Raw genomic sequence first — 12,143 nt, forward strand, 5'->3', positions numbered from 1 at the left:
AACGAAATGCTGTAATCCTGTTAGTCATGAAATCAACATCCTTTAAAATGGCTTGTGTGTATGTGCCTCTTAAACCTGGGATTTAAGTAAATTGTTAGCATCATGCCATGTTTGAGTTACATGACAAATTCTTATTAGAAGGCCAGTGCATTTCCATCAGAGAAAAGAGAAAAATGCTAAAAATATTTCAAGTAATACTTTGAAACTATAAAAGTACCCTGGAGTACCATGTAAATATCATGCTAAATTAACATTGTATTGGTATTAGCATGGTATTTTGGACTTGACCATGGTATTTTAAACTTGTACTATGGTACTACCATGGTATTTTGGGCATGTAGCATGGCAATACAACACATTTACAATGCAGTACCAAGTAAATATCATGCTGAATGAGTATGGTAACACTTACAAAAGTACCATGACACTACCATAGTATTTTGGACATATTTAGCATGGTAGTATTAGCACTGTATTATTTATTCTTTGGAACATACCCTGTAAGTTGTACACTATGAACTCGCTGTGTCCAGGTGCATGGGGATGGTCATTTTTATCTCCGATTATGACGGTAAGTGTACTGGTGGAGCTCATTGGTGGAGAGCCACTGTCAATCATCAGGATGGGGAGAAGATACCGCTTTTGCTGTTCCCGGTCAAAGCTGCGGAGAGCGGTTATCATGGCACTGCCATTCCGCAGATCAGTCAAGTTGAAATTAGTAACATCAGAGGTTAACATCAAAAGACGGATGGAAAAAGGCCCTCCGTTGGATGACGTGTCTCTGTCAATAGCATGCAACAGAACAGATGTGTCATTCATGTGAACAACTTGTGGAGCAACAGTGTTCTCCCACACAATGGGCCGATATGGAGCCTCAAACTCTGGTCCGTTGTCATTGACATCCTGTACGGTCACTAACACAATGGCAGAGCCGGTCAGAGCAGGGCTGCCCATGTCTGTGGCCAGGATTATAAGCCTATGCTGGGACACCTTTTCCCTGTCTAGAGAGTCAGCAACTACAACCCAACCACTCTTATCCACCAGGAATTGTTGAAAGGGGTCGGATTCTGGGGCGATGCTGTATGTAAACCTCCCATTTTGACCAGAGTCCAGATCCACGGCCGTCACCTGTGCCACGATGGTGCCCACTGGGACGTCTTCAAACATGGATCCTGCCTCATAGAACTGTGGGAAGAAGACTGGTGCGTGGTCATTGGAGTCTTCCACCTGAATGATGCAGTAAGCAAGGCTAAAGAAGTCAGCATCCTCCACTTTGACCGTCAGGTTGAATGTGCGCTCATGTGGCTTCTCAAAGTCAATCTTCTTCTTCAGTCTCACAATGCCACGGCGGTTTACCTTGTCTGTCTCGATGAAGAATTTACGGTCTTCATCTCCACCAATGATGCTGAACGTCATGACTGAATTTTCACCTTCATCCCCATCAGTGGCAGCCACTACCACTACCTCGCTGTTGATGTCCAAGTTTTCTGGCATAGAGGCCATGTAGACCCTCTGAGTGAACACTGGAGGATGGTCATTGACGTCGGAAACTATGATGGTGGCTGTTCCTGTTCCTGAAAGTCCTCCTCCATCACGAGCTTCCACCACAACGAGATATCGATCCATCACTTCCCTGTCCAAAGAGCGCAGAACAGTATAGATGGTGCCCGTGGCTGGGTTGATGGAGAAGAGGTTGAGATTGATTTCATTGCGCACATTCTGCACAATTCTATAGGTAAGGATAGCGTTCTTGCCAGCTTTTGGATCATCTAGGTCAGTGGCCCGCATCTCCATGATGGAAGTGTCTGCTGGGGAATTCTCAGGCACGTGCCCCAAAAAGCAGTTGTCCGTTGCACATAGGAAAACAGGTGCATTGTCATTGATATCCTGCACGTCGACCAGAACATCAGCAAACCCGGTAAGACCTGCCCCATTCTCATCAGTGGCAAGTACAAGGAATTGCCAGGCCGAGCGAACCTCACGATCTAAACGGCGTTGCACGAAGATCCTACCATTCATCTCATCTATGGTGAATTCGCTACCAGCTCCCTGCCCGTGTAGAGAATAGCGGACTGCACGCTGGTCTGCCTCTTGATCTGGATCTGTGGCTGAGACCTGTGAGAAGAGCAGATGGGGAAAAAGCAGGCATGCATTTAAGAATTCAACACACTAGTCACAGAACATACGAGGCAATTAAAAGTTAATAGTCACAGCAAAGGAATGCTGATAGTTCTCTCCGCCTCTTTTCCAGTATGTTTATGCAAAGTCTTTGAAGTCTATTTTTTACACTGACAGCACAGTAGACATCAATATTGAGACACGCTAGCAGAGAATGACAACTTTGGCAGGGTGTGTCAAAATATTAATTTCAAATAGGCTCAAACTTTCAAACTTTTTCTTCCAAAGATTTAAACTACATGAGGACATTAATACCCATTACATATAATTTCAAAGAAACCGTAACGAAACTGAAACCAATTTGTAGCAAGACATTCACAAAATGATTTCATGTCTCTGCAAAAGGCTGATTTTCCTCTCTACAACATTGCCATTTTCTTGCTACTACATGTGTCTTTGAGTGTTTTAACCCCTCACCTCTAGTACAAGGACAGGAAGCTCTGTAAGTTCCTCCATGACACTGCCGTGGAACTCAGTCTGAGTGAAAAGGGGTGCCTCATCATTCTGGTTGATGACATTAATGACAACCATTGTCTGGTTTTCCCATTTTCCGTCCGACGCAACCAGCCGTAACTCGTAGCGCTGCACCTGCTCATAGTCTAGCCGCTGGGCAATGAAGATTGTGCCAACCTCTGGCTCCACATCGAACGTGCCCATGGTGTTCCCGGAGGTAATCTGGTACCGCAGTTTGGCATTGGCACCTGTTTGGGGGTGTTTGGGAAGCGTTAGCATTCTAGGAAGTGTTAAGCTTGGCTGAGCTGGATAAAAAGAGAATGTCAGCATTAATCTGTGCTCATTTGATGAGGATTACATAAAGGACAAGAAAGCTCTAATGCACACAGGCATGATATGATTGTGCTTAAATACTGAAATCAACATGCATACACATACAAAATGTCACAGACAAACTGTTTTGTACATATTTTTTACATAACATACAGACAATCATCTTTACTCAATATGTCATTAAACAAATCTCATTAGATAATAATAATAATATATTTTTTTGTGCACAAAAATGACACACTTCATCTTTAAACGGCCCCTTATTTTTTTACAATGGCAAATGAATCAACACTGAACTTACTTAAACTGGACAATGACTTTCTTCTAGAGTTGCTGTACAGCCAAAACTATCTTTGCTGCATTCATTTCCTGTTATCACTGTAAAGCTGATTTAAAACAATCTGGACTTAACGATGTAGATCAGTGGTTAAAAATGTATCTCAAATTAACTCATTTAAACAATCACCACAGTCTAGATTTAAGACTGAATAACGGTTGTCATATGCTCTATGAAAACCAAATAATAATACTTATTATTAAAAATAATTCCTTTTATATGTGTTTGAAAATGTATCTTATTTAAAACTATCACCACAGTTTATCTTTCCTACTTTCTGCTGCTCCCCAGCTTGACCCCAACTGGCTTTATCCACCCATGGTACACTGCGGGGGGAAAAAGCTCTAGTTTCGCGCCAGCTCTATTTACCAGTCCGGATCAGATTCTATGAGACAAACACCATCTGGGCGTGATGTGTGAGGATTTCATTAGAACATGTCATGCTCATCCTGGCTACGGCCATCAAGGATGTGAAGTGTGATGTGCTGTGACGCTTGCTGAGGGGAGCTCAAGTGATTTTGCCAAAAGCAAGCTTCCTTAATGACCAGGCGGGCCATATGGCGCCCCCCCCCCCCCCCCACAGCACCACCACAGGCCAACCAGGTTAAACCTAACTACTGTGATCTATAGGATGGTCACTGGTGATGAAAGACAGCTGAAAGTCTAGGAGACCTTGTGCTCATTGAGCTGTTGAAGAAAGTTGTGCGTGTTTTACATATTCCATCATTGAAATCAGTCTGGAGTTTAATGAACAGCTCAAAGAGGGCACTGCTAATCAGCTTTAGGAAACACTTAACAGGACCATAAAATTCCTCCTCTCCTGCAAATCAGCTCCTAATTATTCCTATTCCCCATTTTCATCCCCAGCGTAATAAGAAATATTGCATTTTAATGGCGATCTCATTCATTGTGCCTTCCAAAGCAGGAAGGGGACAGAGGGACATCAAGGTTCGATTTGCATTTCCCTTCATGACAGTAGTGAGATATTAGCTTACGCTCTGCTCAGGACTGTCCATCCAGCCATGGCAGGTCATGTCACCCTTCTCACCTCCACAGCAGCGTAGGAGTCTGATCATTAATGAGCTATCAGACACCTGCACGTCTCCATCCCGTTGCCCGTCTCCTTCACTCCAGCCTGCTTGTTGACACGGCTCCACGCCACACGTAATTTGTCATGCATATGTAACGGGTGAAGCCGTGTCGCTGTGAGAGACATTGCGCTCCCGCCTGTTTGTTTATTTGACAGATGAGCCGAAGTCACCATGCCCTGATGGAAATCAGAGCGAGATCAGGTGGAAGAATCGTGCCACTGAGATGTGTGGAGGTGACAGCCTGGAATATTCTACAGGCAGAGGATGAGAAATGAGGGGGTTGGGCAGACAGGCAGGCTGCCGCGCTACGTTGGACAGAAAGGTGATTTGTCCAAGCCTGTCGCGCTCAGATTAACAGGAGCAACTCTATGGCTGTCGGAGGAAACAAGCGATGGACCGAATGTTCCAACAGGAGTAACAAAATCAACAGTAGAAGTCGCTCAGTAAACCGGAATATGCAAATCTGACCGACCACTGAGAGTTTGCTAGACTAATTCATAGCTGCTCATGCATTTACGTGGTTTCAGCTGCTAAGGTGATGTTTTCAGGCAGTGCTGAGATTGTCTGAAGGATATGCAGCTCTCTAAAGACATAAATAAAACATTTATTAAACAGCCAAGTTTCATTTCAGAGGTCAAACAACGCATAGCATTAAGGTAAAGTACGCTGTCAGCAATGCTCGTACACATGCTAATTTTGGCATCTTACATTACAGGAACAAAAAAATAAAAAATACAGACCATTTTCTGTAAAATGGTTTAATGGTGATAGTTACATCATTGCAAAGTGTGTGTGCTACTGAAATAAACATGAACTCCCTGCAGTTTCAGCTTGCCCTTGAGGGGTTCAGCATACTTTGGTAACAATACTAAAGGATGCTGCTGTGCGGAGCGGTTAGGACAACAAAAGTGCATGGTGTTCCTTTCTCTGCCTCTCTGTGTTATCTGAAAGAGATAGTTTGTCAAAAAATGGGAAATTCTGTCAGTATTTACTCATCTTCATGTTGTTGTGAACCAGGGTTATTATAGTAACTAAAACTATTTAAAAAATTGTTGCTTGAAGAAAAACGTTTTTTTTTCAGCTAGTTGCCAAGGAATTTTTTTTTCATTTTCATTTAGTTTAACTTGATTTATTAAAATAATTAAAACTGAAATAAAAATAATAAAAACTATATAGAGGTTAAAAAAAAAACCAAATGACTAAAAATACACAACAAAAGTACTTCAAATTCAACTAAAAGTCAAATGGAAAATACAAAAATAAAAACTAATTAAACACTATAATAGAATCTCAATGACACTAAAATAACAGTGTTGTGAACCTGTATCAAACAGTGCATCAATTTAAATTAAGCAAATAACTAATTCTTTTTTAAACTTTTCCTCACACAAACAAGTCAACTTTAAAAGTTATGGAATAAAGTGGACCAGTATTATGGCACTATCATCTTCTGTGTTACACACAATAAAAAAAGAAAGTTATACAAATGACATGAAGGTGAGTCAATTTTGTATACGTTTTTTCTTGTAGTTTGACTAACAGATAATCAATGAATGAATCTGTGCAGCTTGTTTAATACACTTGTTTTTTCCCACATTTAATCTCTGGTTAAGCCACCTAGTAAAGCCTCTCGGGAATTCTATCAAAAATGTAGCATTACACACTCCTTTTTTCATTTTAGTATATTTTATATATTAGGCAGAGCTGCCTATTTCGTTCCATTTAAAATCTCAATGGTTATTTGCCAGGGCCCTCAGATGTCACACAGCTCATGTAAATTTCTACGCAAAATCTTTCACACGAGAGTTTACTTCTATCATTAAAGAAGGCCTGCTACTTATTTATTTCTTTTTCTTGTAGACAACAAAGAAAAACAAATCAAAGAGACAAACATCAAATGGGCTGCTGAAATTGTTACTCCCACATTCACCACAGAGATTTGCTAACAAGCTCAGCACAAAAAGAACGAATTTTCCACCTAGATTTATTTCGCTCAATTTCTTTTTGCAACCCCTCCTCTTCCATCTCTGTCAAAAATATCAGTGGGCTGTCAGAAAGAAGTCAATGCACAAACAAACAAAACTAAAACAACAAAAACCACAAACTAAAGACAAGTGACAGGACCACCTGAATAAGATATTTGACATGCCTACATACAACCAAAAAATTACCTTCATCTTCATCGTTAGCTGTAACGGTAATGACCACGAATCCCACTTCCTTGTCTTCCTCCACGCTTATCTCATATACAGGCTGAGAGAAAGCTGGAGCATTGTCATTTACATCTGTGACAAAAACCCTCACGTAGGCTGTGTCTACAGGGTAAAAGAGGTGTGTATTACTTTCAGATCACATCAATACATCAAATATCTCAAGACAAAAGCTCTTCTTTAATTAATTAATAATTAATTTAGAAAATCAAACAAGATGTGACAACAGAAAAAACAACAAAGTCATTGGCATAAATTGTATAATGAAATTTAATTATTAAAATTCAAGTGAATGTGATTATGTGTATATATTTATACATTTACATGACCGTTCAAAAGTTGGGGTTAGTATGATTTTTGTATGTTCACCCAGGCTGCATTTATTTGATCAAAACTACTAAACAGTAATATTGTAAAATGTTTGTATAATTTAAAATAGCTGTTTTAAAATGTAATTTATTCCTGTGATGGCAAAGCTGAATTTTCAGCATCCTCACTCCAGTCTTCAGTGTCACATGATCCTTCAGAAATCATTGTAATGTGCTTTTTCTTATTATTATCAATGTTGAAGATTTTGTGCCGCTTAATGTTGTTGTGAAAACAGGAAGCAATTTTTTTCAGGATTCTTTGAAGAGTAGAAATTTCAAAAGAACAGCCTTTATTTGATTATATATCTTTTTATGTAACAATGTAAAAGCCTTTACTGTCCCTTTTGATCAGTTTTATGCATTCTTGCTATTTCTTAAATACATTTTTTATTTGTATTTATTATAATATTTGCAAGAACACAGACTCTTGTTAATATTTGTAAAAACGTGTAGTAATGATTTATTCTATAAATTGTATTAAACATCCTAATCACTGTTTAATATTAAAACTGAGGTCTAATTATATTATACGTGGCCTAAATTACACACAAATCCCTGGGTTGGCATTAGTTCTTCATTAGGCGTGACTCATTGAAGTCTTAATGAATGGAGTTCATTCTGGAGGCTGGTGAAGGAGGAAACAGAGTGACCGAGGGGTTAAGAAGACATGGTTGATGGATCACACCTGTGTTGGGTTGGCCCTGCTGACCGGGTCGGGCCGACTCGGAGCTGTCCTGAGACTGGACCTCGATCAAGTAGGAGCCTTTCTGCTCACGGTCAAAGGTGGCCCGGGTGTGGATGATGCCCGTGTAGGAATTAATGCTAAAGAACTGCGAGTCGCCACTTTGATCCTTCAGAATGATGTAGTTAATCTAGGTAGGAAAGAGTGTCAAACAAGATTAAAAGAGAACTGTGCATCAAATAATTTAAGAATCACATACAGTATTAGACAAATATTAAGTCATGTGATCTGGTAGTTCTAGAGTTTTAGAAAGAACAGATAAGGATCATACTCAGAAGATTCTCACCATGCCATGGAGACCAGAGTCCAAGTCAGAGGCTGAGACCTGAGCCACTGATGTGCCAATCTCTGCACCCTCTGGAACCGTTGCCTCATACGTGGATGACATGAAGAAGGGAACGTTGTCGTTCACATCTGGAAGGAAAAACAATGAGAGCAATCAGTTACAAATAAAACACTACTGAAACAAATCTTCCAATGGATTCATATGGACATGATAGATTAGGTAAACATTATTTTTCAATAAATACAGTGGCCCCAAAAAGTATTTAGTGTGAGGTTTTAATGTGTGGATTCAAATAATGCAGGTTTATTGTCTGGATTCTTTGCTCTTAGTGGATTACAGCTCCTCTAAACTAGTTGTTCCGTGGGCTTTTTGTCTCCTTTTCCCTCTATTTCAATCTCCATTTGCCTCTTAATTAATGCTGATGTGGTCTCAAGTGTTGTGCTTTGATGCCAAAGCTCTTCACTGTTCCTATTACACACACACACACACACCGTCACTCTGCGCCCCCCACCCGCCGCCTGTCATGCACTCATCAGCACACTAGATTTCCACATACACTCAATGACAGAAGAGAACACTTTTTGTGTACAAATGCACAGCACAGGCTAAATGAGCTATGAAGAAAGGGAAGAAAAAAAACATTAGCGTCAGCGCCTCAAACACAATCAGTGGATCAGATCAGACACTGCTGTGCTTCTGAGAAACCGTGCTGGCATGAAATGCTGATTGCTAAACTACCGCAAATGTGTTTACCTCTCCGAGGGCACACAGGCAGCGTGGAACCAGTTGTCGAGGCGTATTTGTAGCGTGCTAGTGAGAGGTGTCAACATGGACTATTATCATTGTGTCAGATTTGTACATTTTTGTTCTCCTTTCTTTTTGTCTTGCACAAAGGAAGAAGTACCATGGTGTTACCATGATTTTTAGACATGGAACCATGGTGATACATTTATAATGTTACAAAATATTTATAATTCAGATAAATGCGGTGCTTTTGAACTGTCTATTCATCAAAGAATCAAACAAAATGCATTGCATTTAGGCAACTTTTTTTAACATTGATAATAATAATAAGAAGAAATGTTTTTGAGCACCAAATCAGCATATTAGAATGATTTCTGAAGGATCATGAGACACTGGAGTAAAGAAACTGAAAATTCAGCTTTGCCATAATAAATTACATTTATTTCATGATAAATATATAAAAATAGAAAACAGTTCAAGTTGTAATCAAATTTCATAATATGACTATTTTTTACTGTATTTTTGATTAAATAAATGCAGCCTTGGTGAGTATAAGAGACAAAAACTAAACAATTATTTGCATGGCAATGTATATACATACTGAAAAGCATCCATAAATCAGTTTAAAACAATCTAAAATAATAATAAAATAAACAAATAAATACATAATTAAAATGTAAAAAAAAAAAAAAAAAAAAAACCTGACCCCAAATTTGCAGCACTTATATTCATGCTTAAATATAATGCAGCTGTAATTTCCAGAAGATCAGGGTATCTCTCACCTGTGATGTTGACATAGACAGTGGTGAAGGAAGCTAGCGGTACGGCCGCCACGTTCTGCACACGCACTCGGAGCGTAAAGAAACGCGTGGTCTCATAGTCCAGATTCTCTGCCACCAAGATAGAAGCAGAACCGTCCCTCCGGTTAGGCTTGATGTAGAAGTGCACAGGCATGTTGGTCTCGGGAACCTGACCTTCCTCCAGGTTATAAGTCACCCTGGGGTCACCAAGAGGGGACGTTGCCTTGATGGTCTGTTGGGAGGAGAAAATGAGCTTGAGGTGGGTGATATAAAATTAAACATGGCCTGCACGGTGAAATATCATGTTATGAAAAGGCCGTTTGAAAATGTGTCTGTTACATCTGAAACCTTTTGATGTGCATTACCAATATGGGTTTGTGTGTGCTTGGATGTGCTATAATACTTTAAACACATATTCATGTAAGATGTAAACACCTATTCCTAAAGCTCAAACAAGATAATTAGCATAATTTGTGAGAAGGCATTTGAAACTGTCGGGCAAGCACTCATTGACTGCAATGTGTGAATACATTAGACACGCTTCATCTATAATCCATTCAATTGCTTATTGAACTAATATTAACAGTTTTGGAGTAACTTTCTGCAGTAGTAGTTTCCAAAAGTCCTCCTCACAGAGCTATGTTTCTATCATATTTGATGACAAAACCAATGATTACACATATCCTCTTAAGAAAGAATACACTTTAGTGAGTAGAAATAAACTGAGAAGAATATTCAGCCATCACATAAACACCAATCAATGACGACATAAACAGAAATGCTAAACTGTAGCATTCTTAGCTAAGCTACTCATGATTTATAGTTAGGAGGATTCATAGTTAGTACATAGTATTTCTCTGGCTCAAAAACAATGAGGTATTTAAATCTCGATGAAGGTGACAGCAATAAACATGACAATGAGATTAATTTACTTTCAGATACTATTATACTTAATAAACTACAAAATAACAGTGATGAAATTTTCAGTTTTACTATAAAAAGTACTGTTGAAAAAAGTACTGTAGATTGTTATTGTAGTTATTGTCACTGCTGAAAAATGCAGTTGAATAAGGAGCATCGCTACTTTTACTTGGCTGTTAAACTGTAGACATGTTCTCATGGCATGTGCTGTGCAACAATCCTAGAAATGTAATGCCACAACATAAAAGTCAAAGCCATTGTTTAATTAGTGTTCAGACACTTGGATGACACTTGACATTAGTGTTCAGTACTTGGATACAAGACATATAGCCGGTTTTGGCTTGGAAAATCCAATATTACAGCTGGAACTTGTCTGCGAGGGGAACTCAAAGTCTTTTAGATGACTAAAACACATTTAACCCAAAACACCATCAACCAAATGACACCGTAAAGCAAACAAAACATTCCGATGACAATACGGCCAATGGCACAGCAAAGCCAACAGTCAAAACTCAAAGAGAAAGACCGAAACCATTTATGGTCATCCAGAGTGAGGAACATTTGGCGTCTAGCGCAGGTTATAAAACTTAGTCGACAGAGGAAAAAGGGCGAAAAGGTAGAGCAAAATAAAAGTGGATGGAGAGAGAGAGATGTTATAGAGGGAGAACTCTGTGTGTCAGAGAACATGGGTCCAGTCAGCCATTAAATCAACCCTGGCCATGATTTTGAGAGCATCCGCCCACTGCAACACAGAAAACAAGTACCTTAAAAGCTCTGTGGCTTTTGCTTCCTGCTTTTAAGTGTCGGCTTTGCCATTTGGTACGCGTCTCCCAACAGAAATGACCTATTCAGTGAACTTATTTGCAGTCACTTCGACAGAGCTCTACTAACTTCTCTGACCAATACTTCTCTCACAGTTCCAGTGCATCTCAATACTGATGCAGATCTCAGAATGTGTGTTTTAAGTAGTAACTGTTTTTGAGAAAATTTCATTAAGATTTGTCATGGTCTATTCTATCCGGCCAACAATATAAAACAACTGTAAAGGAAAAAAAAATATTTATTGTGGTAACACTTTTAAGGTGATGTAGTTACATGTTACTACATGTACTTACTATAGTAATAACAGTAAATTATGCATAATTACAAGTAACTAACCCTAAACCAAACCCTAACCCTAACTCTATAGTAAGTACATGTAGTTAATTAATATTATTTAGTACTCATCTGAGGAAGTACAATGTAACTATGTCACCTAAAAATTAAGAGTAACCTTTATTGTTATTAAAATGAATTACATTCATAAGAATTTGGGAGGAACCATTTCAAAATTACCATGAAAATATTTGTTTTATTATGCCATTACTTTCATGACTATTTTCCACCCAAATAATACATGTATGGTTTTTTTTATTAACAGTTTGCTATTGGAAATTAAGAGAAGAGTTAATGCATGAAAATATCACAATGTAAAACAAAACCAAAAAAAAAACAATGGCCTTAAAATAGGCTGCATTTTCTTCATGCTAAATTTAATTTCTTTTATTTCTTAATGTTTCACTGTGAAATATTATTTTATATAGTATTTATTTTTGATTTACACAACAAATCTAAGAGTTTAATTGTAAAATGAACATGATAAAATGGCATTTGTACATAAAGAACTTGTGGGGCCTGAAA

General features: G+C 38.7%; 2 protein-coding genes across 2 annotated transcripts in view; one reads left to right on the forward strand and one right to left on the reverse strand.

Annotated features, from left to right (window-relative positions):
• The window catches only part of dek (DEK proto-oncogene), a 379,089-nt gene that overhangs the window by 164,160 nt on the left and 202,786 nt on the right, over positions 1-12,143 (forward strand). The gene's annotated exons all lie outside the window — the stretch shown is intronic.
• The window catches only part of LOC311275870 (neural-cadherin), a 124,043-nt gene that overhangs the window by 15,687 nt on the left and 96,213 nt on the right, over positions 1-12,143 (reverse strand). Inside the window, exons 13-18 of the mRNA XM_084385151.1 lie at positions 9,525-9,774; positions 7,999-8,126; positions 7,656-7,842; positions 6,564-6,707; positions 2,596-2,879; positions 498-2,115 (exon numbers count right to left, since the gene is read on the reverse strand). Coding sequence (XP_084241277.1) covers positions 498-2,115; positions 2,596-2,879; positions 6,564-6,707; positions 7,656-7,842; positions 7,999-8,126; positions 9,525-9,774 — 2,611 coding nt within the window. The remainder of the gene's footprint in view (positions 1-497; positions 2,116-2,595; positions 2,880-6,563; positions 6,708-7,655; positions 7,843-7,998; positions 8,127-9,524; positions 9,775-12,143) is intronic.

This window comes from Rutilus rutilus, assembly GCF_951802725.1.
Source record: "Rutilus rutilus genome assembly, chromosome: 17".
NCBI lineage: Eukaryota > Metazoa > Chordata > Actinopteri > Cypriniformes > Leuciscidae > Rutilus > Rutilus rutilus.